The sequence below is a fragment of the Hyalella azteca genome, unplaced genomic scaffold (genome assembly GCF_000764305.2).
Source record: "Hyalella azteca isolate HAZT.00-mixed unplaced genomic scaffold, Hazt_2.0.2 contig10249, whole genome shotgun sequence".
NCBI classification, from domain to species: domain Eukaryota; kingdom Metazoa; phylum Arthropoda; class Malacostraca; order Amphipoda; family Hyalellidae; genus Hyalella; species Hyalella azteca.
In genome coordinates this window covers 191703-215789 of record NW_025940295.1, presented here as the reverse complement: position 1 = coordinate 215789, position 24087 = coordinate 191703, and the positions used below count along the sequence as shown (strand labels likewise).

At 38.5% G+C, this 24087-nt stretch overlaps 1 protein-coding gene across 2 annotated transcripts in view; it reads left to right on the top strand.

The window, feature by feature from the left end:
* The window catches only part of LOC108675062, a 36494-nt gene extending 13040 nt beyond the window's left edge, over positions 1-23454 (top strand). For both annotated transcript variants that reach the window (XM_047882342.1, XM_018163045.2), the window contains one exon: positions 21363-23454. In XM_047882342.1, the coding sequence (XP_047738298.1) occupies positions 21363-22582 (1220 nt within the window). In that variant the 3' untranslated portion in view covers positions 22583-23454. The remainder of the gene's footprint in view (positions 1-21362) is intronic.
* The last annotated feature ends 633 nt before the right edge of the window (positions 23455-24087 follow it).

Here is a 24087-nt window from a genome sequence, read left to right as displayed (position 1 = left end):
TTTATCTGCATATGTCGTCTATTGAACGAGAGTGCAATTTTTTTACGCGTTTGCATTTTGCGGTAACTGTAACATCACTGTTCGACTTCCAATCGGCAGAAATTTGTTTTATATCAAGGCAATACTATGGGTCTTCTTTCTCATCGTTTGCACATTTATAACTTACTAAAATTTGTAGGAATACTTGCATTAAAATAAGACATGACCCCTGGTAATCGGTGCAATTCGGCTATCGTTGTATGTCGCTAATATCATTTATGTATCTTACATTCTCTATTTAGTCCTGTGATATTTGAACGATGCAACGCGGCATGATTCTTCACCGCGATGAATCGTCATGTGTGCGATTTTCGGCACTGACCGATGTTATGCTTTTATTGTCTGTTTGTTCAAAGTATTGCAGGATTTTGACGATCTTGATCATTGGATTTGCAAATCCAAAACATACACGCTTCTTAAATAAAGCTGGTATTAGATTCCTTAATTTCTGGTACGCGCTATAACGATTTGCAAATCGTTCGTTTAATTCGTTCGATCGTTGCTTCTTTAATTTATGTCATTCTGCTTGGCTGTTAATGTTTCAGTGACAATATTGTCTACTTTAAGAAGGATCAACAGGCTGTAAGCAGGTTCATTAAAATGGATTAACAAATTTCGAAATATATACGTTCTGATTGAGTGTTGTAGAATGATACGATTTTTCTGTGTCCGATTTTCATTAAAAATTTGAGCTGTTATAAAAATAGTTGGTGTATAATAATTTAAAAATATGTGACAATTGTAGAGTAAAAGTGCAATATTGTGTCGTTGGATCAATCCGTGGCGCTCGTTATCAGTCATTTGTTATCAGTCAACGCTCGTTATGTGCTCGTTATCAGTCATTTGATCAACGAGCACATTTGTGCTCGTTGATCATTTGTGCACAAATGTTGGGCTTTAATAACCAGATTCAGCACTCATTCTACGCTATTCGAAGGCATAGACTATTTATGATTGGGATCTCTTAACACGCATGACGGAAGTGATGCCATATTTTAGCAGTGCTGTCATATTCCTGTCCTCGCCCTCTGTACACTGAACCTCACTGGTGCTTGTCGCCTGTCGCCATGACAACGCTACCGAGTGTAAACACTCATTGCAATATATTTCCCGATAGGCTTGCGCTGATAGTAACTACTAAGGCGGGGAGGTATTTTTTTAACTGCGATCAATTGAGTTTCGACCACCCTTGCAGCAAAGAAGTGTCAATGTTTGATTTTCGATAATTCTCGAATGAACGCAACGTCCCTCGCATAAAAATTTGCTAATTTTGTAACCTTAACTCCTTACCCAAAAAGTCCAGTACGGTACTTAGAATGACCGACGTCTCCTCTCTCTTGGTCACCACATTACCTGCAAGGCCGCTCACCAGCTGCCGCATGTCGACACGTCTATGCATTGCCACAGCTTTTGAAATTGTAGCTTTGATAACCTTCAGCCCTGATTTATTTTCGGCCACATAAGCTCAACTTATGAGTGTACACAAGCCCATCGTTAACTGGTGCTTATTTCAGCTTCTGTGTACTTGTACAGACACAGCAGCATAGGTAGTCGTTTTTATAGGGTTGCCATAAACAGGGTTCGTCAGGATTGTTTGTACATTATTTAATAGTTCCTTTGATTTACATGCCCTTTGTTCACTCAGTTCGTTATTGGGGGTGAATATGTTTACGTAGAAACTGATAGCGTGCATAACTAATGTAAGGATCTACAAAGTATTTTGTTGGATAAGTGGATGCGCTTAGATGACCAGCGATTATACCAAAGGATTTCTTTAATCGAGCATATATATGTTCAGTGCGGTGTCCGCATTGTTTTGCTTCTCAATTTATTTAATTTTGAAGCATTTTGTGCAAGTTTGTCATTTAATCTTGTGTAGGATTTTCAGCAAAGATTCTGAAGATATCAGGTAATTTTGCTGGTTGTCTTGCCTCATCGCTATTCTTAGCTAACTGCGCCTTGCCTTATATGCACCCTCAGAATTGCTCGAACCTCGCTATTCAGCCGCCGTGCTCTCGAGAATGTTAACTTTCTTCAATGATGATTCCTCCATTACGTTTATGCAAAGCTGCTCTGTACGATAGCCGTATTTCATCATCTAGCGTGGAGTATTGCATGATTAATTCCTAAAGCATGAACAAAGGTTTAATCGATACGTGTGAAATATTGGGTATAGAGCCGGGAAAAATTATTAAAGAATTACTATCGTTTTAACTTCGGTTGAATAAGAACTTTGAACTGGTATGATGGTATCTTCCGCTTGATGATATCCACGCAATGTCAAGACGTTATTACGCATACTGAAACTTGAATTCTCTCTCTATCGATTTTTTTACCCATTGATGCCGATAAATTTCCTTCGTGTTGCCACACATTTGGTGTATTAGCATTACCACCGGTATTTGCAGTGTTTTTTTCTTCAATTAACACTGCTGATCAATATTAATTAAAACACGCGACGCCATCCTTAAAAAAATCGTACCTCGAAATATACCCGCCTCTCATCTCTGTTCGTCGCACCAGTCTTTTCACTCATTGTGTTCATCTATGATCTTGTTAACGTTTTACGAGAGAAAACGCGTTTAAATCGGTTTGACCAGGCAGCTTTTGTGTTGCAAAGAACTCAGCGAAAACACAATACATGTTATCTCAGCGATTTGTCTCGGTTCATTAGATCACATGTATTGTGTTTAATGTTGAATTTCACAATTCTGAGCTCGCATGCAAGCGCTGTAATGTGTAAACATATTCAAGATTAAATTATTTCCTTTACTAAGGAAATAATGTGAATACTTTGACTGAAACTTATTATACTCTTTGAATAATATCTCTTTTTCCGATGAGACGAACAGTTTGCTTTGATCTCCGTGCAGCGATGGACGCAATATCTAGCATATGTGATGTAAGGAAAACCGGCGTTAATACAAGACTCGTCCCTCCGTGTCCAGCTTGCCCCTAGCATAGCAATGAGGTCTCATCTTGATATGTGAAGACACTGCACACAAAACCTGCATTACTCGTATTATGACAAGGCTATTTTCTGTGATGAGTCCCAACCGATCGAAGTCAGAACTTCTAGTTTGTGTTTAGTTCTGAATGTTCTCATTAACTTGCTTTAGTTTAGAAAGTGTGTTCTGTGAATGTGTCCATATGTTTACATGTTAGGATTTTTATCTTTGAAGGTCGGGAATAGATTGATTTCGCGTAAAACAGGTTATTGGTGCATCAATAATCATTTCAAGTTGGTTACTGGTGATTCACTGAATCAATTAAATGTAATTGAATATCGAATCTGAATATACTATTCAGCCTTGAAATTTGTTTTCATCAAACTCGACCATTAACTCGTTCCACTTCCTTGAGATGAACGACGAGCAATTGTATAGACGGTGTGGCCTAGCATGCGAAAGTCAAGCCTCTTGCCTCGAACACAGCCGCTCATTATACTAACACTACATAAATTTACTCAGTAATAGCTAGTGCACTACGATATAGAAAACCATCTGAGTATTATAATAATAAATTCAACTATTATTTCATAAAATAAATTGTTTCATATGATATTTTTTTAACCTTTTTTGAAGTATTAAGCTCAATGTATGTGTGTGTTCAACGTATTATTGTAATCTCATGTCCATTTATTAATATCCACGTCTTATAACTTTTCATTTACTTATATACGAAGAGCTCCCATTTACAGTTGTCCTTTCTATATCGGCAGTGAATGGTCGCATCTTGTCATTCAAAAGGTGCTGACTCAGCCTCTTCCATTCACCCCTTGTAGCAGCCACCGCTCGACAACTTGCGCGTAGATCTTGAGAAGTTTTGTCAAGTGAGTCAGCAATATTTGCTGACCGCTCTTTTGACAGGAAATTCTTGATTTGAATTTCCAGTTGCACAGAAATGTAATCATTTTTTCGCTCGTTTGTTGTATACCTTGAATTGTGTGAGGTCATTTAATTTTCGTACGCACGCTAAATAAATCGAAGATTTTCTTTGTATTATTTTTATTCATTGCTTGGTTTTAATGAGTTATTTTATTGCAGTGAAACTTTTGTTAATGGCCGCTTAGTTCGTACTGTGAGAACGCTTGCTTAGGTAGTAATGCTTCAATATCTACGTTCTTTAACTGGGAAAGATTACTGAGAAGCAAAACTGAGGAGGAGTTCTTAAATGAAGAATGCCGAAAGGTGAAATTGAACGTAAAGCTCTCTAAGTAAGGATGCAGGAAGCGACTAAAACTATTAAAGTTTTATCAACATGTCAGCAGTACTTGAATGCAAATCAACCCCAAACTTCAACACACTATTTCTGTTTGGAAAACACAACACAAATTGTGTTTCGTTGACCTAAACGCGCTAGACTTTCTATGAGTTTACATTCCTGCGACCATGACCGAGCGATCACCTTTACGTCAGCATGATGCAACGGTCAGCCTTGACTCACGGTGCCGCTTTCCTACACTCCATCCTTGAGTGAGTCACAACATTTGTGGTTGTATAGCTTCCTAAATTTTTGACTAGCCACTGAATGATATTTGTACCGAAATAACATCGAAATTACCCTCCTGGCAAATTACGTTGAAACAACGTCGATCACGAATTAATTTTGTTGAAACAACGTTCAATCAACGTTATTTCAACGTCAAATGGTTGGTGGCTATTCTGTTCTCGGTGACGTCAGTGTTACGCAAGCTCATGAGGACGCTCTTAGATGGGCGCTTCTGGAGTGAACAAGCCTCTTGCCGCGCCCTTGTACGGGAAAACGGCTGAATCATGCTTGGGTATGTCCTTTAGACCGTACCTTGTCCGTTTACTGCTTTCAAAACACCCAGCCACAGATTTTTTAATTAACTAACCAGAACTAGACTGCTTTCTAGTTCTAGTAATATATTCCATGGAATAATTTTGTATGTGTAGATTTAATATTTTGTATTATTTCCTTGAAATTTTTTACTTTTATTGAACCGTCAGTGTAGAGTGTAAATATGTGTTTTTATATATTATTAAATAATTTCATTGAAACCATCAGAATATTTTGAGCAATGTCATCAATGCCGTTACGTAAGAAAGTGCTTAAAAGGGAAATTTACCAATTAACCTGTCAAATTTCGATAAGACCTAAAAATTTAGTTAACGACCATACAATATTCTTTTGTTTTAATCAACCGTTAAAACGTATAGAAAATGAAAAGCATTCCCTGTTTGACATATCGCTAATAATAAGAGAAGTATATTAGGTCAACATGGACACTGCAGTAACGGGTTTAAGGAAGTTCGCCGAAATGCGCTGGTTGTTTATGTACCTGCTGCTCAGGTTATCATTTCAGTTCAGAGGGCTTAAGTGCTTTTACTGTCAGCTTATCGAAGATTATCGAGGCTTCCGTCAAATAAATATGCCACCTGTTCTTCCCAACCTTGAGAGAATGGAGCCCAAACCTCAAAGGAAGAGTGATGCCGTAATCCCGCTTCACACTTTTTCGATTTCTCGCTCGATTTTATTTATAAACCTTAATTAGAGATATCGTAGAAGAATTCAAGTTTTTTTTTTGGGGGGGGGAGAGGAGTTTACTACTTTTTTCGATAAAACGATTACCAACGCTGGTACCGAAGAATCAGCTAATCCAAAAGTTTTGTTTCTTCCAATCCGCTTACTCCTTGACGTTCATTTTGTTCGTTCACCTCAATTGTCGTCTGTCTTTCAATTCAAGTCTGATAAAGGTGGCGTTTAATTTTATTTCCGAAAATCACTAGCATTAAGATGATGAATGGATGAATGCTCTGCTTATCTATCCTTTTGTTATTTTAACTTCTTTGAGGCTTGATTAATGCACCCTAAACATCCGCGATCCTGCAAAATTTTTACCTCATTTTTTCATTTTCAAAAGAACCTTTTCAGTTTTTTTTTGTTTATTTTGGCATGAGTGTGAGCCTAGCCACTTGGGCTTGCCCTTATCTCCCGGAGAAAAACATTTTGCTTTCGTCTCTTCTAAAAACTTAGACATCACGACTACGGTACGTCTCTGAATGAAAGGAGGAAGACCGGTCCCTTTGATCAGTAAATTTTTTATACTTCCTCTCAAAGGCAGGTGAAGATACGTACGTGAGCGTTTTCCTGTATGCAGGAATACAAATTTGTTTTGATCGCGGTTAGCAGATTTTTTTTAGTTTTTCACTGAATGGTTAACGACGCACTCTGGTTTTGTGGTGTGATCATGGTGCGTGTTTATGGCGCTTGATTGCCGTGAGTATTAATTGATCAATTATTCTCTGAAGCCCCATATGTTTTTATCAAGAAGATTCTTGAATATTTATTTTATTTACTCTCTCACTGGGTATAATTACATCTCGAGGAAATAAAGAATGCGGTCAAAATGTATCTTTAACTTTATTATAATATTTTTGTTTGTGGCAATGTATTATTGCTTCTTTTACCATTATATGTTAATACTTGATAGTCTAGGCAACTGAGTGCCACAAATGTCATATACATAGAGTAAAAATGCCTGCTCTATAGGCTTCTTCGTTCGCTTTCGGTCGGTGTGCATGTGAAAAAATGTCAGTTTCTTTTGGCAATTTTTTCATGTAATCTTCCCGCATTGTTTAGAAACCGGTTGCACGAATCCTTACAATGTTTGTTGCTTTGCAACTTAAGTAAATATATACAACATTTTCCCTTCTCTTCGCTTGGGAAGATGCACGACAGACCACTGCTCCATCGAAACCCCTATGGCTAATTTTGTTACCTGTTGATATGGTCTTAATATCTCCATTAAGGTTAGGTTGTCATTTTCATATTTTATTGACTTTTTACGTGTCCTGCAGCTGCCTAGTAGGCCTGCGTTAAGTCGTTTCGCTTCACCTAACTTTGTTATAGGCTTCTTTATTAAACCCATACCCATAGGTATAGACTTAAAGCTGAAACGCAACGGTAAAAATTCAAGTTAGAAAGGTTTCTACATTTGTACTTTAAGTTTAAACTAGGTACTCATTTGTGATGATACACACATTGCTCACCATGATCAGGGAGCACCGACAGCCTTGCCGAATGTTCCCCACAAAGCTGGTCTGCTAATCCCTTCATTACCTCAATGCCTGCAGAGTGCAGAGTGTGAACCTAGAGAGTAGTTCCTCTTGGTTAACTCAAGAACATTCGCACGTAATTCATAGCCCTTTTATCAACGTTAACGATATGACCATCGCGCAGAACATCGTTAATTGAAACATTTAAGATCATATTGTTCAATAATTTTGTCTACTGTCCTAGCTGCTATATTATGTTTGTATAATTTGCATTCACATCGTGGCAGATAAAGTGGCTTTTTGGAAGAGCAACTCCAGTTTCAGGAGCCACGAACCTGAATACGAACTAAATTTCAGTATTCTTACAGAGCCTCAATCGTCACATAAATGCATGATAGGTCAGATATAAGAATTTATTCAATTTTTTAAATTGGCATTCTATGGCACATTAATTTTAGGACTTATCAGCGATCAGATATTAGGGCCTTGCGTCCAACACTCCTGAGTCGAGTCAGTAAACAATATCAGACAAAAAATAAATACAGATTCCGCTCTAGGCAAGAGGAAGCCGAGTGAACCGAAAACTCGGCTAGCTACTTGCAGTCGATTTCTTGGTGCGTGGACTACCGTAAATATACTCTATTGTTAGCATTTCATTTCAACCAGCAGTTGGTTCGGCATTTAGGCGTGAAGGAAAATATTTCAAAGAAATAAACGGTCAACAATGCAGCCTAGGTGGACGAGTGGAGAACCTTGTTTATGTACAAATATGAAGATTCGCATTTGCACAAGCCTTATTACCCGTAATGTAATTGGCATGATGCGTAAACATAAACTGTTCTTGGTAGTTAACTTTAAATTGAAAAGGTCATGTACCGAGCGTTTATCGCCCTTTTCTTTTAGGGGAATTGTAGCATTAAATTGACCGTCAGCGGCTCCTAAATAATCACTGCGTTCATTAAATCCATCATTCGATTTTTCATTTTTCTTAGTGTCAATACTCCAGAAGAACATATTCTTTGGATCCAGAAGGCCTGGAGTTGTCGCGATCTCTTATATTTGGCTTTAATATTAGGTAACCATTCTCGAGTCAGCTTCTGTGAAAGTTACTACTAAAACGAAAACGTGTTAAAGAGGTCTGGTGTATAATCCTTTTGGCCACTGTATGTTTTGCAATGCAACGAACTTTTCATTTGGCATCATTATCAGTTGCGTCGATTTTTTTCGATTTCGGTTCCATCACTTCGGTTGAAAAAATTATTATGACTCCCTGTTCTAAGGAATAACCTAGTGACAATTTTTCTTGCTTAGCTCTGAGGTTGAATGGCCTGTGTGCTTGAATTGGCAGTTGCCACATGAACATATCGTAGAACTCAAATGCTGTGTCACGTACGTGCGACAACAAATGGCAGAACTTGCTTGCCGGGCAATCATCGGGTGCGTCTCAACTGCATCTACACTGTCGTCCGTTTAATCAGCGAGGTTTTGGTCTATCCCATCAACATCATTTAGCGTTATCACAACATCATTAATCCTAGTAATTGATTCCCGTTGCTTGCGCAGCTCGTTCAGTAATACCTGTGGTGCTCAAATTGCTCTGAATTCGTTGTGCTGGCAGCTGGTGAAATTCTAGGAATGGTGGCTCGCATGATAAAGATCGATGGCTACCATCGATAAAGATCGATAGAGTTGCAAATGTATTGTCCTTGGACTCCAGTTATTCGATCCAATACATGTTTAACTTATCTTTTATTACTGCTTACAAATTCCACCCTTGCTTCGACGGAGACCTCGTATGGACATTACGGTCTTAATTGTCACCAGTTTTCTAGATGGATTACCATACCATTCCGTTTTGCACTCTTTAGCTTCTCTGAAATTTACGTTTTGATGTACGTGGTTTACGATTCCTCATCACGATCCTATTTTGATTCCGTCGTTTGAAATTAAAGGTAAAATGTATCGTTCAACCTGGAATAAAAGTACCAAGCCAATACACAAAATAGCAACAAATACATTTTAAAGTCATCTGTGGAAAAATTTAGTGCTCCACATACGACATCTACAAGATTATCTTAGAGAAGTTCATATATAGCATTGGGAAATTTTAATTCAGGTTGTCTGACTGCCTCTTATTACCTAAACCGAGAGCGATATTTGGTTCCCTCTTAGTGTTAGTGGTGAACCGCTTCACCAATACGCTTCAATGAAGAGAATAATGCTGATTTTTGTGAATGCAGTGGATGCCAATATTATACGTTTTTTTAGAATGCTCATTTATTTTTACTTAATTGAAAATGATGGCGCAATTTTTATGATATTGTAGTCGAGTTTTATATGAAACCTCGTAGATGTTATGAGGTACTTCCAACGCATTGTTATTGTGCAAATTCTAAAATTGTCTTCATTTTCCGCCGCATTATGTTCTGGTATTTATTCTAGGAAACTTGTCAAATTTAACGTAAACGATGTTTTTTGTGCGATGGAAGACAAAAATATGCATTCAAAACTTCTTTTGACCATCGATAGGCCCAAAGAGGGTGGGAGCTAGATTTTGGATCGCTCTCTTGCTACTATTATTACAAATAAAGACTGGTATCATTTTAATCTTTTATATTCTCCGCACCCCGTAGAAAATGATAGAAAATGTGGGAAGGTTTCGTGGATTACTTCCCCTCAATTCTTCTGCTTTGCTACTATTTCCGAGCGTGTGAGCACGCTCTTTGGCTTCTTGTTTGATGGAATTTTGTTACCAATGTTGAGACCCTCATCATGCATATCCTTGTTTTTAAACATTTTGGATGTAACGAATTAGCTTGTTAATTCCGTATAGAGCAGTGGTTCCCAAACTTTTTCAGGCTGGCGCCCCCTTTGGCTCCCTAGTGAATTTCTAGCGCCCCCCACAGACACATATAAAATCATGCGCCTCTTACTATAAAATTTAGTTCGCTGCAATTTTAAAAGATAAAGGTTAAACACAAATGTATATTTCACAAATAGGACCCTTTTAGTGAACCAATGTGTTTTTTCAGCTGTTTTAACCGTTTCAGCACCAGAAACTTGGGACGTCTCGGGCAAATTTACGGCCGGACTCGTGGCCGGTCTCACTACCAATCTCCAAATTAAGTTATCAAGGAATATCACCCAAACTAATGAACGCAGCTTAATAAAACTTGGAACATGTATTCATCAGAACTTAACGGTGACGTTTAGCTTGCGAAATTTTTTAAATATCCCCTTCATTCGTGAGTTATATTGCGATACAGGCTGAAATTCGCAGTGATCAAAGAATTTCTTCCAAACAACCGAACAGATTTGAACGAAATTTTGAATATACATTCCTATCTACCAAATGGTGTTTTTTAGATTGAAAAAAGTTTTATTGTACCGTCGTTTGCGAGATTTTTTTTTCATTTTACCGTCATTCTTGATTTCACACTTCCTTATTCGCTTTCGTTCGCAAGTTACACAGATATATATAGGAGAAACGATTGGCTTTTCTACCGGCTGGTTTAACCAAGAGCCGTTTACGTATAGCCGTATAACTCACAAACGAAGGCAAAACGAAAAAATTTTAACGAGCTAAACATCACGATGCTGAGGTTAGGTATTAAAATACTAAATTTCGTTCAAATCTGTTCAGTAGTTTGCAAGAAATTTCTTGATTACTGCGAATTTAAGCACGTATTGCTGTTTAAATCACGAATGAAACTCGTGAACGAAGGCACAATCGAAAATATTTTCACGAGCTAAACATCACCGTTCGGAAGTTAGGACTGTAAATTACAAATTTCGTCCGAATCTGTTCAGTAATTTAGAAGAAATTCCTTGATCACTGTGAATTCGGCCCGTACGTATTGCCATATAGTATGGCAAAAACAATTGAAGGCAAAATTCAAAAAAATTTTCACGAGCTTTACATTACCGTTAGGTCCTAATGAATATGTGTACCAAGTTTCATCCAGTTAAGTTTATTAGTTTGAGAGGTATTCCTTGATCATTGAATTTGGAAATTGGCCGTGAGACCGGCCGCGAGCCCGGCCGTGAGTCCGGCCGTTAATTTGTCGGAGACGTAAACCCAGGAGAGGTTAAAAAAATATAACTCAGTACTCACTGCAGTGAGTGACAGAGAGCGCATTTTCTCGTCGACGAAAACGTGAAGTCACTGACTGACAGACAGGCGGACAGACGGACAGACGGACAGACAGACAGACGGACGGACATGGCCAGCACAAAAGTGCATTTTTTTCATAAATGAGTAAATGCGCTAAAAACAGATCTTGTGTGAAAAAACCATCGCTGTGAGTCATGATGCGTTGCACGTGCTGTGTACAAATCGTCAAACAAACGTTCGAACTTCTGACTTCGACTTCCGACTGCCGCCCCCCTATCGCCCCCCAAACGCCCTCTTCTTCTTTACCGCCCCCCAAAATCTTTCCATCGCCCGTAGGGGGGCGATATCGCCCACTTTGGGAACCACTGGTATAGAGCTTTCACTTGTATGTGTATCATTTAGAAATAAATATTTGGGTCCTCATTTGACAGCTGCTTCTTTCAAAATAAATAGTCTGAGTGAACACGTTAGCAGTCAACTTTATTTTTAACATGGAAACGGCAGTTTAATATCGCGGAATGTGAGACAGTAAAAATGTAGACAATTTATACAAGAAAATGTGAGTGGAAGAAACAATGTTCTATTGTAATAGAATCGAGTTTTAGTCCCACTTTTTATCTATTATTTCACGCGAAATGTAGCCCTACGTCTGCAGTAAATACTGCATCAGCTAAGAGTCCTCACAATTCATTATAATAATTCGTTTTATGAGCGAGCACTGCCCTTAAATTCTGGGCCTTTTATGACAACAGCCCGCTTTTATGGCTCGATAATATGTTTAGGTATAGGGGGGACTCGTGTGTTTATTTCTACGCGATGTAAGTTTCACTTCTGTTCTGTGTTGATATTGTCATGAATTTTCTTTATTGTAAGTACACGCTTGAAATACTCTTCGCTATTGAGAGGCTAAAAATATGAAAATATTTGCCAGTTGTTGATATTTTGTTAATTTTGCAACCTAGTTTTTATAATACAGCTTGATTTCTGCGTCATTCCCCGGTATCAGGTTAACTAGCGTTTGAAACCCGTTTGCTTGTGGTTTAATTATCACGAGTTTAACTACATGTAAATGACCTATCTCATATCATCCTCTGTTAACCGTACAATAGCGATGCTATACGTTCGGTAATCGGTAGTATTATAAAATTAATTGTTATTTTTTTTTGTTGCACGTCAGGAAATTCTTGATCAAGTCTTGTTATTGAGTAATGTATCTCGAGCAGCTCTGGGTTTTGTTTAGTTACTCTTTCGTCGGCGAACAGATTAACTTTCTCGCTGGTCGTCGGTTGTCATAAATCCTAGGATATTGAGTGTTTTTATACGAGGAAATAAATATATTCATTTATTCCGTACTGCATATTGGATGTGTCCATCCAATGTATTGGTATTAGACGTTGAGGCCCCAGAATCTTCGGAGATTCACATTCATTCTTTGCTTCCTTCGTTCCTAAATTTACCATGGTTAATTTTCTCTAAATACTGATATATAGTTAACTTTCAATATTAATATTAAATTTACACGAATTTCACCTGTACAATTTTATAATTTATTTAAGCTTCATTTGTGGCAATCATCCACGATACAGATATTTCCCACCAATGATTATTTAGCATTTTTGAGAAGCCAAAATTAAGAATTTAAGTCTATCAAGCATCTGAAAAAATCGTCTCAATATGCATTCATTTATGGTGGAAAACTTCTTCATTACAAAACTTGGTCGCCAATAGACGAGATTTTATTATTGTATCTTTATAGTTTATATTGAAGTCTATAAGACATATAAAATTTAATATGAGAAAATTAGATGACTTTGATTGGTTAATAATGATCATTGAGTCTTAACAAAACTTAGTCGAATATAAATTTTTTTATACTCGAGTCCAAAATATACTCGAGTCCAAATATAAGTAAAATATATACTCGAGTCCAAAAATAGTCGAGTCCAAAAATTTTTCCGCTTTGCTAACTCACCCGCGGACTTGCCGACTCGCACGTGTCGGCCGAAGGTATAAATTCGTGTGAACGGCGCTGCCTGCGGTGCAATTTCCTGCAATAGAAGAGGAGAGTAATTTATTACGTCTGTAATAAACTTATTCGTGCTTCAGTTGCGTTTCTATGCAAATGTCTGTAATACAGTATGGTTTTGTGAATATTTGTCGCATTCTTTCTAATTTTCTTCTCAAATTCTCTGTTGTTTTCATGTTATATTTTCATCGGTATTGTCCATTTTATCTATATTTCTTGTATAGAAATAATTCAGCAATAATTTCAATATCCAAACTAATTAGGTATATAATATATTTTGTGCATGTGATTGTTGAAAGGATTGAGGGCATAAGGAAGGAACGCGACGGTCGATGTTGAGTTTTTATAAAGATGAATTGGAGGAAGCTCTCTGAGGTGCAGCGTGTGCTGCTGGGGGCGCCTCTTATGGAAATAACGAAGCTATTTTGCAGCCCTCGTCCTCCTTCCTAAAGCCACGGTCGTGGAACAGCCTCTATGGGGTCGGAGCGACCGCACAATTTATTCAGAACCTTTAATCCAATTAATATTAATGTCTTAAGTATAGCTCCTACCTTAACATTATATTATTATTTATGTACAGATTTTATTTTATTTTATTTAAGCATATTTTCAGATATTTCATATGATTTTTCTAGTAATTTTTTTTATAATCGACTTCTTGTGAGCCAATTCTTTGCATCATAATATCGGTTTCATACCAGTCAAATCCCCATATTTTTTTATCAACGCCCCTGTTCCGCGATCGCTCGTGGAACTTTGATGTCTATAACCGCCCCTCTGTTTATTTTTCGTCTTTTTCGGCCGTCGTCTTCCATGTTGGCTCGGTTGTTTACTTCCCTCAGTTTATCCAGGACAGAAACGCAGGTGCACTGTAGACAGCAGCCCTATAGCAGGCAGGCTGGAGCCGTTCTGTGCTTTCTAGATTACCATAGAAATTTTTTTCAGTGTAATATGAAGCGTGTAAGAATTCTTAAAAAGATGTGCAGGAATCAATCGATTTTGCATGAATGTTTGTTTGGATATTTTGTGCGAATAATTTTAGTTTTTTTTTGCGAGCTTATTTTATGAGAGGAATTTTTTTTAATTTGGTCTATAGTTGCGATTTGAACCTACAAACTAACAAACATTCTGAGGCAATAAATTTATAATTCTGGTGTGTTTATTGAATGTAAAATATCACACAGACAATAATTGTAATGCATGTGCTCCGTAGGAAATGAACAGTTAAGCGCCAGCGGATATGAACAATAAAGCACATTCATCAGCAATCGATAGGCCTCACTGTTACTCTCTAATGAGCAAGGGAAGTTCTCTCCCTCGCGCAATGTTCCTTCGCTGGCCTGACTGTGCGCAGTCATCTTGGTCGAAGCAATGCCAATAGTACATTCTTATAAAACAGCTTAAAGCAAGTGAACTTACATACATATATTTGCTCTAACTGCTTACAGCCCGAATTCGCAACGTTGTGCTACGATTACTACGATTACGATAGTAGCTGTGAAAGTTCTTATAAATTTTGTTATAATTTTTAGATTATCATCTGATAACGCCTGGCGTCAAAAGCATTATTAGGTATCAAGTAAAGGATAAACATCGCGAAAGTTATTAAATGTTTCGCAAATGATTGCAATGGTAGTTGAGAGGCCAACCCAGGGTATAGACGTGCGTTCGTGCAATCAATATCGTTTATATTGAGAGTATAATATGTTCATAAAATATATATTTCATAAAGATTGGTCTGTTGAATAGCAATTACAATTTTTTCACAAATTCGCGGAATGCTAGAAAACGACGTGCGCATTGAAATTAATGTAAAAAATCCCGAAATTTTTCGTTATTCATCCCGAAAAATCGTTATTCATCAATGATTCAAATGATGAATTGACAATGTTTGGCAGTACGTAATCCTCCTCGCTGGTGTCGGCGGCCGTGTGCGCGCCCCAGAACTATAACCGCCTGTCTGGCCCCTTTGAAATCATGCCAATAATTAGCGAGACGAGCAGCGGTCCCCTCAACGGCGCCTACAACTTCGAAGTCCAAACCGGCAACGGCATCCGACGCAACGAACAGGGGAGCCCGTCGGGATCTAACGAAGCTGTATTTGAGAAGTATTTGAAAACTTTTGCTAACTGAAACGTCAGCAAGCGTATTCAAATACTTGATTCGAATACTTTCGCTGCGGATTGATATACTCGGCAAACCGTCGAGTATCATGAATACCAACAGTAATTAAACTTCGAAGAATATTTGATAGAAAGGCCTTATTTTCTACCAAAAAATTATTTTCAGGCATTCACTATGATATCTATGATGCATTGAAAACGCAAAGCAAAGCAATTTTGGAAAGCCATGCAGTTTTGAAAAGATTTGGTCAAATTGCCAGTTTTTAGAACTTCTCTGAACAAGTCACAAAATGTGAATCGGCAACAGGTCATAGGCTTATTTCTTCGGCGCCGACACTTCTATATCTATTGTGTGAAATGTACATTTGTAGGTCAGTAGTTGTAACTTGATGTTAAGAATTTCGGTTCGTTAATTAGGTTAGCGCAAAACTATTGCTACGATTAAAGTTTTCTTTACTAAAAAAACAGTTAACCGGACATATTAAGTTAAACTTATGTGCCAAATTTTTCCACTTCCTCTATTTTGCGTTACATTCATACTGCCATTTTTGAGGTCCATTACCACGTATATACTAAGCCAACTCGCAATGCAGTCGCTGTTGCGGGGGTTACTGTCCCCTATTTTGACTTGCGTGCAGATAGGGCTCGTCGCGGATAAAAAATACGCAAAAAAATTCCGCGTCTGAAAACGCACGCATGTTTGCGCTCAAAGTTCAACCTGGGGTGGAGGTTATAGTAGTATTTCCGCTCTACCATAATTCTCGGTTTTCCACTTGCTTTCTGTTCTGACCTATGAGCATTACACTCATTCACTTTTCTGTCTTGAGTCTTGACTCTTGATATTGAAATTTAAATTTAGGGATAGGTTTCTACATTTTTTCACACAAAATTATGACATTCTTAGTCAGTAATATTCTCATGTTTTTATCGCTATTCCTTTCAAAATTTCAGCGTATTTGTTTGGATTTAAATTCTTACTTTTTAATTCAGCAGTATGCGTCTGTCGTGATAAGTTGATTATGCATGTGAGCAGACCCATCTTCGGGATGTAAATTTGATGATTGACTAAAGAATGCAACTAGCGAAATGTTATATTGATACAAAACTTTTAAAAACAGTCCATTTTATTTACATGTCACTCTTACTAAAGGGTCGGGTTCAGAATTTTCATCAATGGAATTGGATTGTTTTGTCCACGCAATCGTCCACCCGGTTTTCACTCGAGGGTGCTCAGTTTCGGTTAAAGTATCGAGTTCTCCCCTCTCCCATAAGTTACCTTCGTTTCCCCTCACATTTTGATCAGGTTGCTGGAGTGCTTGTAACTTGAATATATTTATTCTTATCTGAGTCACATTAATATGCGAAACCTCACCATCTCTCGTTTGTTATTTTGTATAAAGTTTGAGATGGACTCTGAATCATTCGAAACCAACTGCCCTATTGTCGGCTCCTTACATGACTGCCGTCAATATAGACTTAGATAACTGAATTTTTTTTTCGCATAAATTGCTTAACATGATATTTTCAGTGCCGGAAATCTGCAAAGATATCGAATGATTTTGCGCTCACCTACTAGTTCTACTCGATAAGTCGTGAAAAGGTATTTCTTTCATAATTTTTCAACTATGCATTCGAATGCTCACGAAGGAAAATTTGATTCTTTGACGACTTTTATTGCAAATTAAGCAGGCTTTACTTTGGTATTGTAAAATAAATGGCCCACTGGCTCAAGTCGGCCTTGCCAAAGAGTTACTCTATGGGCAATGCTTTCAACAATAAACTCTGCCTGACCCTCATTGCTCAGACTTATTCATTATTTGAATTACCAATTAAATCGTCTCATACATGGCAATTTAAATCACTTCTTCTTTCAGAGTTCGTACTAAATATTGTTCGTATCTTTCTTACTGCATAAATTTCAGTGATGATTGCTATTAAAGTTGATATGGTACTTTGTGTTACAGAACAAAGACAATAATGTACGCGCCTATTGCTCAATAATTAACTATTGCTGTCAAATTGAGCTCTTTGGGTAGTCCTATTAAATTATTGAACTAAACGCAAGCTCGAATGGTTCACTTCTTATGTTACTGCAATAAATACCGACACCTACGTGTGTTCTCCGCATTAAATGACTGTAATGAATAGAAGCTATTCTAGTCTTCCACGCGTTGAATTTCTGCTTTGAAATATCGCATGACTCTAGTTCCATAGTCCCACATATTGCAATAAATACCGACACCTACGTGTGTTCTCCGTATTAAATGACAGTACTATATACAAGTTTTTATAGTCTTCCACGCATTGAATTCCTGCTTTGAAATATCTCATGACTTGAGTTCCATGGACCCGTCCCCTATATTGCAGCGGCCGTTGCAGGGAACGGTCAACTGGTGCACCTGGCGCCCACTTCCTGTTCTCTTAGGATCATCCGGCGCTGCTATTCATGTGTTCCGTCTAACCTTCTTAAAATTCTCAGCGGTCTGAAGGACTTGTACTACAAGAATATATGTTGTTTCGATTTTTTTATGCCCATTTACCGTATAAACTCCTAAAGGAAAGGATTCATTTCCCCCTAATTTTAATCCTTTTCGTTTTGCTGAAAATGTTTTTCTTTAATTAAAAATTTACCGTAGGCTTGGCGAATCTACGTGTATATATTTCCGCCTCATTTCTGCTACGTTTCCCTTAGCTGATTTTTATATTCGACTTTCCTGTGGTCCTAACGAAGAGAATGCATCCCGCGGGACCCTAGCATAATACGCTCGCGGCCAAGTGAGCTTCGTCTCTAAACTTCAGCCGACGGTTCATCGGCGGCCAACCATCGAGATTTCATTGGCCGTTAAAACAACACCAATGTTTTTCAATTGTAAACGCCGTCAGTCCTCTCACGCAGTCAGTTTTCTTCGTCTCCCCTTGTTTTGGCCGACGTGTAAGTTACGCTAAATGGATAAAGTTTCGGTACTTACGCCTCAGCTTGCGTTGCGACGCTCTTTAAAAAACACGACGTAGCAAGTGAGCTCGTAAATAGCTGCGAATGGCGTCTGTGTGGATTCCATTGGACTCTGAAATAAATAAATTTTCAACCTTTTGCGTATAATTTCCATCAGCGTGGAGGGAGTGATTGATCGTCGTAGTAAATGATTGCGTGCAAGAAACAGGATCTAAATATGTTTGAGCATACGCGATTCTTAGCTCCGTACCAATTTGACCCAGCATAAACTTTTCTTTCGTCAGTCTTAATTTAGTCTGCCTCATTTTTCCTTCTAGGTTATAAAATTATTAAATTTGTTTCTTCTATCGATTGCTCACTTCGGCTATCCACATCTGATATCTTTCGCTATATTTTCCTAGTTTCCTCCTCAACCGTTATTCAATGCAATGTGCTTAAATCCTTTTCCATCCCAGTGTTATTTAAGACAATACTCTCTTCTGCTTTCCTCCGTCATTATTGCATGCAAGACACTGCTCTCATGTTCTTCGCCGGTAACAACGCACTGTATTTCTATTTCCTTTAACCGTTATTTCTATACTTCTATTTAAGGCAATACGCTGCACTCATGCTTCCCCCACCGCTATTTAAGGCAGCTCGCTGATCTTCTGCTTCCCCCGCCGCTATTTAAGACAATGCGCTGCACCCCTGCTTCCCCCGCTGCTATTCAAGGCAATACGCTGCATTCCTGCTTCCCTCGCCGCTATTTAAGGCAGTGCGCTGCATTCCTGCTTCTCCCGCCGCTATTTAAGGCAATACGCTGCACTCCTGCTTCCCCCGCCGCTATTTAAGACAATGCGCTGCACTCTTCCTATCAGACTCACTTTGGCTTCAAAGGATTTGCCTTATCGCCATCAGCCATCTGCCGAGGGCCGCCCGACTTTCCTCGTCAATGGTTGTAGGCGATTTTCGATTATCGCGGTCTCGGGAGCTCAGGTTGATTATTCAGTTAGAAGCACGGGGTGCATTCGGCTATTTCTTGTTGCTTGAAAGAAGTGAAGTAAAAGATACTTTTTGCGATACCTAGTGGATCGAAATAGGGCGATCATAAACGTTTAGTTGAAAAGTGCAATGAACAATCGTTTCATTATCTGTACAATCTTATTGTTCACAATTTCAATTATCTATGAAAGGTTAACTTTTTAATAGATCACTTTTTGGCAATTCAAATTCGGTTTTCTGACTTATAGAATGGATACTACCGGTATTCTAAGTACATGTTATCTTGTTTTCATAAGAAGTCTCTTCTTATAGGGTTCGTGTGGTGGTTCTTCGTAAAGCCCAAGTCGTGTTAATTGGAGGTTGTGTTATGAAGGACTCCTTTCAACTGCTGTACAAGTACTCGCCTTGATAATTTACCGTGCAAAGTGAAAGTTATTCGGCATCCAATAGGGAGATAATGCACTCATTGTTTATGTCCATTCGCAATTCAGCTGTCGCTTCGAGCGTTCAAATCAGTTCAAGCTTGTAAGCTCTGTTAATTCGAAGCTTTTATATACTTTGAGTGAGAAAACTACCTTACTTGAATCGTGAAATAATTAGTCTTGTATCTTTAATTTCTTGCATTATTTTCGTCTAACCTCATTCTGATTGTGCTTTTCCCCTTCTTTTGGATTTTCACCAACGCAAATCCCATTGTTCTTCCAGGCCGCTTCGTATTCAGTCTCCGCGCGCCAATTAATTGTTGTCGATGTGCATCCACACTCAGAGTAATGAAGGAAAATTTGTCTGAACAGCGACGCACTTCCTGCTTTCGTGGTTCATCCTGACCCAGTTTTACTCAGAAAAAGAGATGTATCAGTGCTATACGTGTAAAAAGTGTGTCAATAGTTGAACAATATTACATTAATTTTTCTGAGTGCAGTCACCGTTCTGAGCTACTCTCTTTAATATTTCTCCGCGGACTGCTTTTGAAAAGTAGAAAAAATGTTTTTGTGTGCAGCTGCTGTGAAGAAATTTACATCGATTCAAACGGAGGTTATGATGTTCGTTTCTCGATGAAATATTAATTTTTACAATCATGCCCAATACCCACGTACTGAAAACGAATACGAAGTGTTGGAAGTTTGTTGTGCTTGAGGTTATTCAATGATGACATCATTGTGGTGTGCATAACCGATTTTCGTCGTTTATTGTCATTTCCTCATAGTAGGTGTCAGCTGCCCTCACCTCTCATCAAGCCTTGTGACCGGCTACACGCTTCTCTACTCAGTTTGAATGTCCCCAGGGAGGGGAGAGTTTCAGCAGCCACTTCTCACTCACGATGCATAATCACCGACGATTGTCACGTCGGACTTAAGTTTTCGAACCATTTTAACTCCGAGACATTACGTTAATTCACGATCATGTCGCATTATTTAGTCGATAACTAATTCTCAAGTCGCCTTTTTATTCTTTCCAATGTTTTTTCTTGGCTCGGTCGACACAATTTTTTCTAGATCGTCGTCGGGTTTACTTCACAGTCACTATATTGATCTTTCTGATCATGCAAATATTCGCAATGGATTTCTAATATTTTCTCCAAGTAATAGATTTAAAAAAATCTATGTTGTAATGTTTTTTTACAACAGATTTGAAATGAGTTTATTGCACGCAGTTTCGGTCAAGGTCAGTTCTGTATTTATAGTACAACGACTTCACTTTGGCCTTCAGAACCAACCGCTCCCAAAGCGTGCTTAACTAACTAATCGTGTTGATTGACCAAGTGCCACACCCTTGCTCTACATCTCTGAATATTTATTAAGTGCTACAATGGCACCTGTGTCGAGCGGAATTATGTTCTTCTTTTTCTTGTCTGGATTTTGCTGGTGATGAAGCTTCATTTAGAAGTATTCTTATGAACTAGAACTTTGACTGTGTAACATCCTAAAATCTGATGCACTGAAATATAGTTCTATGTTTTTCGATGATTTTTCAAGCTAGTTCGGATTCTCAACGTAGTCCAGCGATGAATCCAAACATCAGAACGTTTTGTGAAAGGTAAAAATACATGATTATGTTGTTCAGAAGTTAATGTTCTGTGTCTAACTGTCTTCTTTTCGTGCAGATTCTAAGCTGCCGTTGACGTTGGTGGTGCTGATGCTCCTGGCTGCTGTTCCCTCCTTTGCGCAGCTGCCCCTCGACATGGCCAAATTCTTCAGGCAGGACAACCTGAGGTCGTCCACATCTTCCACTTTGGGATGGATAACCGTAAGGCCCAAGACGCAACTGCCACCAGGGGCCGTGACCATCAAAGGCTCGTCGGAACATTGGTGTAGGGCTCAGATACACGGGCAATGGGCCTCAGGAGTCATCCGTGACGGCGCGTGTCAGTATCCTTTCCTGAACGATATCCGCAATGCCTCTTCATTTGATGCGTTGATTTCGATCAACGGATCGACGCGACTAACTTACAGTGACTGGGATAGAGTGACTGTCTTCCCAAGTTTTTCAATCACTACCCCTCAGATGATCTTGGCTGTTCTCGAAGACCACGAAACTGGCATCTTTAAGCCTGGATTCGTTGACCCGAAACAAAAGGAAGCCTTTTTCGTGAACGGAGATCAAGTTGAAAAGAGTCTAAAGGCTACAATCATCACCGAAGAAGAGCCTAAAGAGTACGAGCTTTTCGGCATCGAATTAGAACCCAAAACCATGAAGAAAACGTTCTCGGATGTTGTGAAGTCCGAAGTATATTTGGAAAATCCCTCCACAGAAGAAAAGATTGTTGAAGTCGAGGAGGACTTCACCGTCAATGTTCAACATTATTGGGGTTCCGTGAAAGGTGCTGTGACTGGAACCAAATTCTCTACTCCCGAAAAGTCGGGCTTGTTCGTTGGAGACTACAACCAAGAACAGATCTCAATGACCCAACGCGTGAGTTACCTTTTGCCTCCAGGCTCGGCAGTCAAAGGAAAACTTATCGCTAATATGAGTGAACTTTCCGCTCAGTATTCCGCTTCGCTCACGGCCATTTTCGAGGACGGGTTCCAACTCACGCGACCCATCACTGCCTTGCACTCAGAGACTCGCATGGCCGAGCTCAGGGTGGACTTTGAACAACCATTCAATCTCGCCGACAACTCGCCCATCGCTACCCTAGAAGAAACCTCCACCATACTTCGGTACTCGACTACCACTACCACTACCACAACATCAACCACCCCTTCACCCGTCTCTGGCGGCAAACCACCTCGTTCTGCCCAAGTGGGTGTTAATGGTGGTGCAGTTTATGGTGCTTCGTTTGGTTTTGTGCTCACCATGATTGGCGCTGTCATCGCGTACTGATTGAACGTTCTGAACTTCACGCGAATTTTTCCCTTGAAATTTTGACTCGAATGAATTTTTTCTCCAAGACCTGTTGGCAGAATGTAGCGCAACTGAATTCAAAATACTGACAGAAATCCTAAATCTTTCAAAATTACTTAACCTGTGAGTCACTTCTTTTTTAATTAACTCAAGTATTTGAAATACTATTCGATGCAACACATTTGCATGAATTTATATTTGAATGGTTTCTCCTCATTGAAATAAAACATATTTGAATTTATGTAATTTATTTTATGGCGCACTCAGTTTCGCTGGTTTTAGCTTTGGTGCTAGTATGAAAATCAGGCGTAAATCTATTAGCCATTCATTGATATATATTAACAAAGTTAGAGATAAAAAAATTATTTTGCGCTTTGATGATGACTAGGTTTGACACTTTACTGGCGAAATTGTCTTGTGTCTAAATTGTCGAAATCTATTGTCACATTTTTTTTTATTTTTGTGCGACCAACGGAAAATTTTACAAGGGATTTTGACAGAAAATTTAGTACGTAACTAATGCGTTCCTATTAGAAGAAGGCGAGTGGAATAGAAGCTTGACTGTTTACTTTCATTTGCGGGTGGAGTATAATGATTTAAATGGATTTCAAAGCCCAAGATACAACTGCCAATTCCTCCAATTGAACAGTAAAAGTATTGTGTTGAGTGTGGTGAACTGCGAACCAAATTTCGCAAAAAGGGCGTTGTAGGAAATGTTTCTGTTGTCGTTATTTTTAGTTCATGAATTTTTTATTTTATGAGTTTAGACCGTTGCCTTATGCTTAAAAGTTGTATATAGATAATTTAGATGAATGGCGCTGCATAATAGAATAGAATTTGAAACTTTTTTCATTAAGTTTGCCTGCTGGATCGTGATATTATGGTGTCGGCTTCAGCAGTCCTCAACGACTTACTGCTCCCTGGACAGCAGTCTATAAAGCTTGAAGAAATTCATTCTGATTCAACATAGGTAGCTGTTAGAAAATTCGATCCTACGTGAACTAGCTCATTCACTCAAGAGCATATCCATCAATGTGTTTGTTCATTGGTGGACTTACATTTCCTACGTGTGCCTCACAACGTCGCTAACTTTTATTAATGACCGTTGCATTTTTCAGAAAAAACTCGAAATTCCGTTAAAAGTTCATATTGCTTAAAATATGGTAAGGATTGTCCGATGTTGCCTACGCTGCCGACAAGGCTGCCTTAACCTAGAGGATCATCTATAATCATGCATTTACTCCCGTGTCCTTTTTTCGAATATTTAGTGGTCGCGTAGTATTTTATCTATGTATTGATAATTACGGTATTTACGCCTAATTACTATGCTCCTTCCGGTTCTGGTTCCTAATTGAATTTTTTTTTCAAAGGATTTATTGAGGGATCTTTGTTTCTTTTATAACTCAGTTTTTTCATTATTTAGCATTCGCAGTGGAAATGTAATTTTTTTATAGTTAAGCAATTTTATCTGATACTTTTTAATT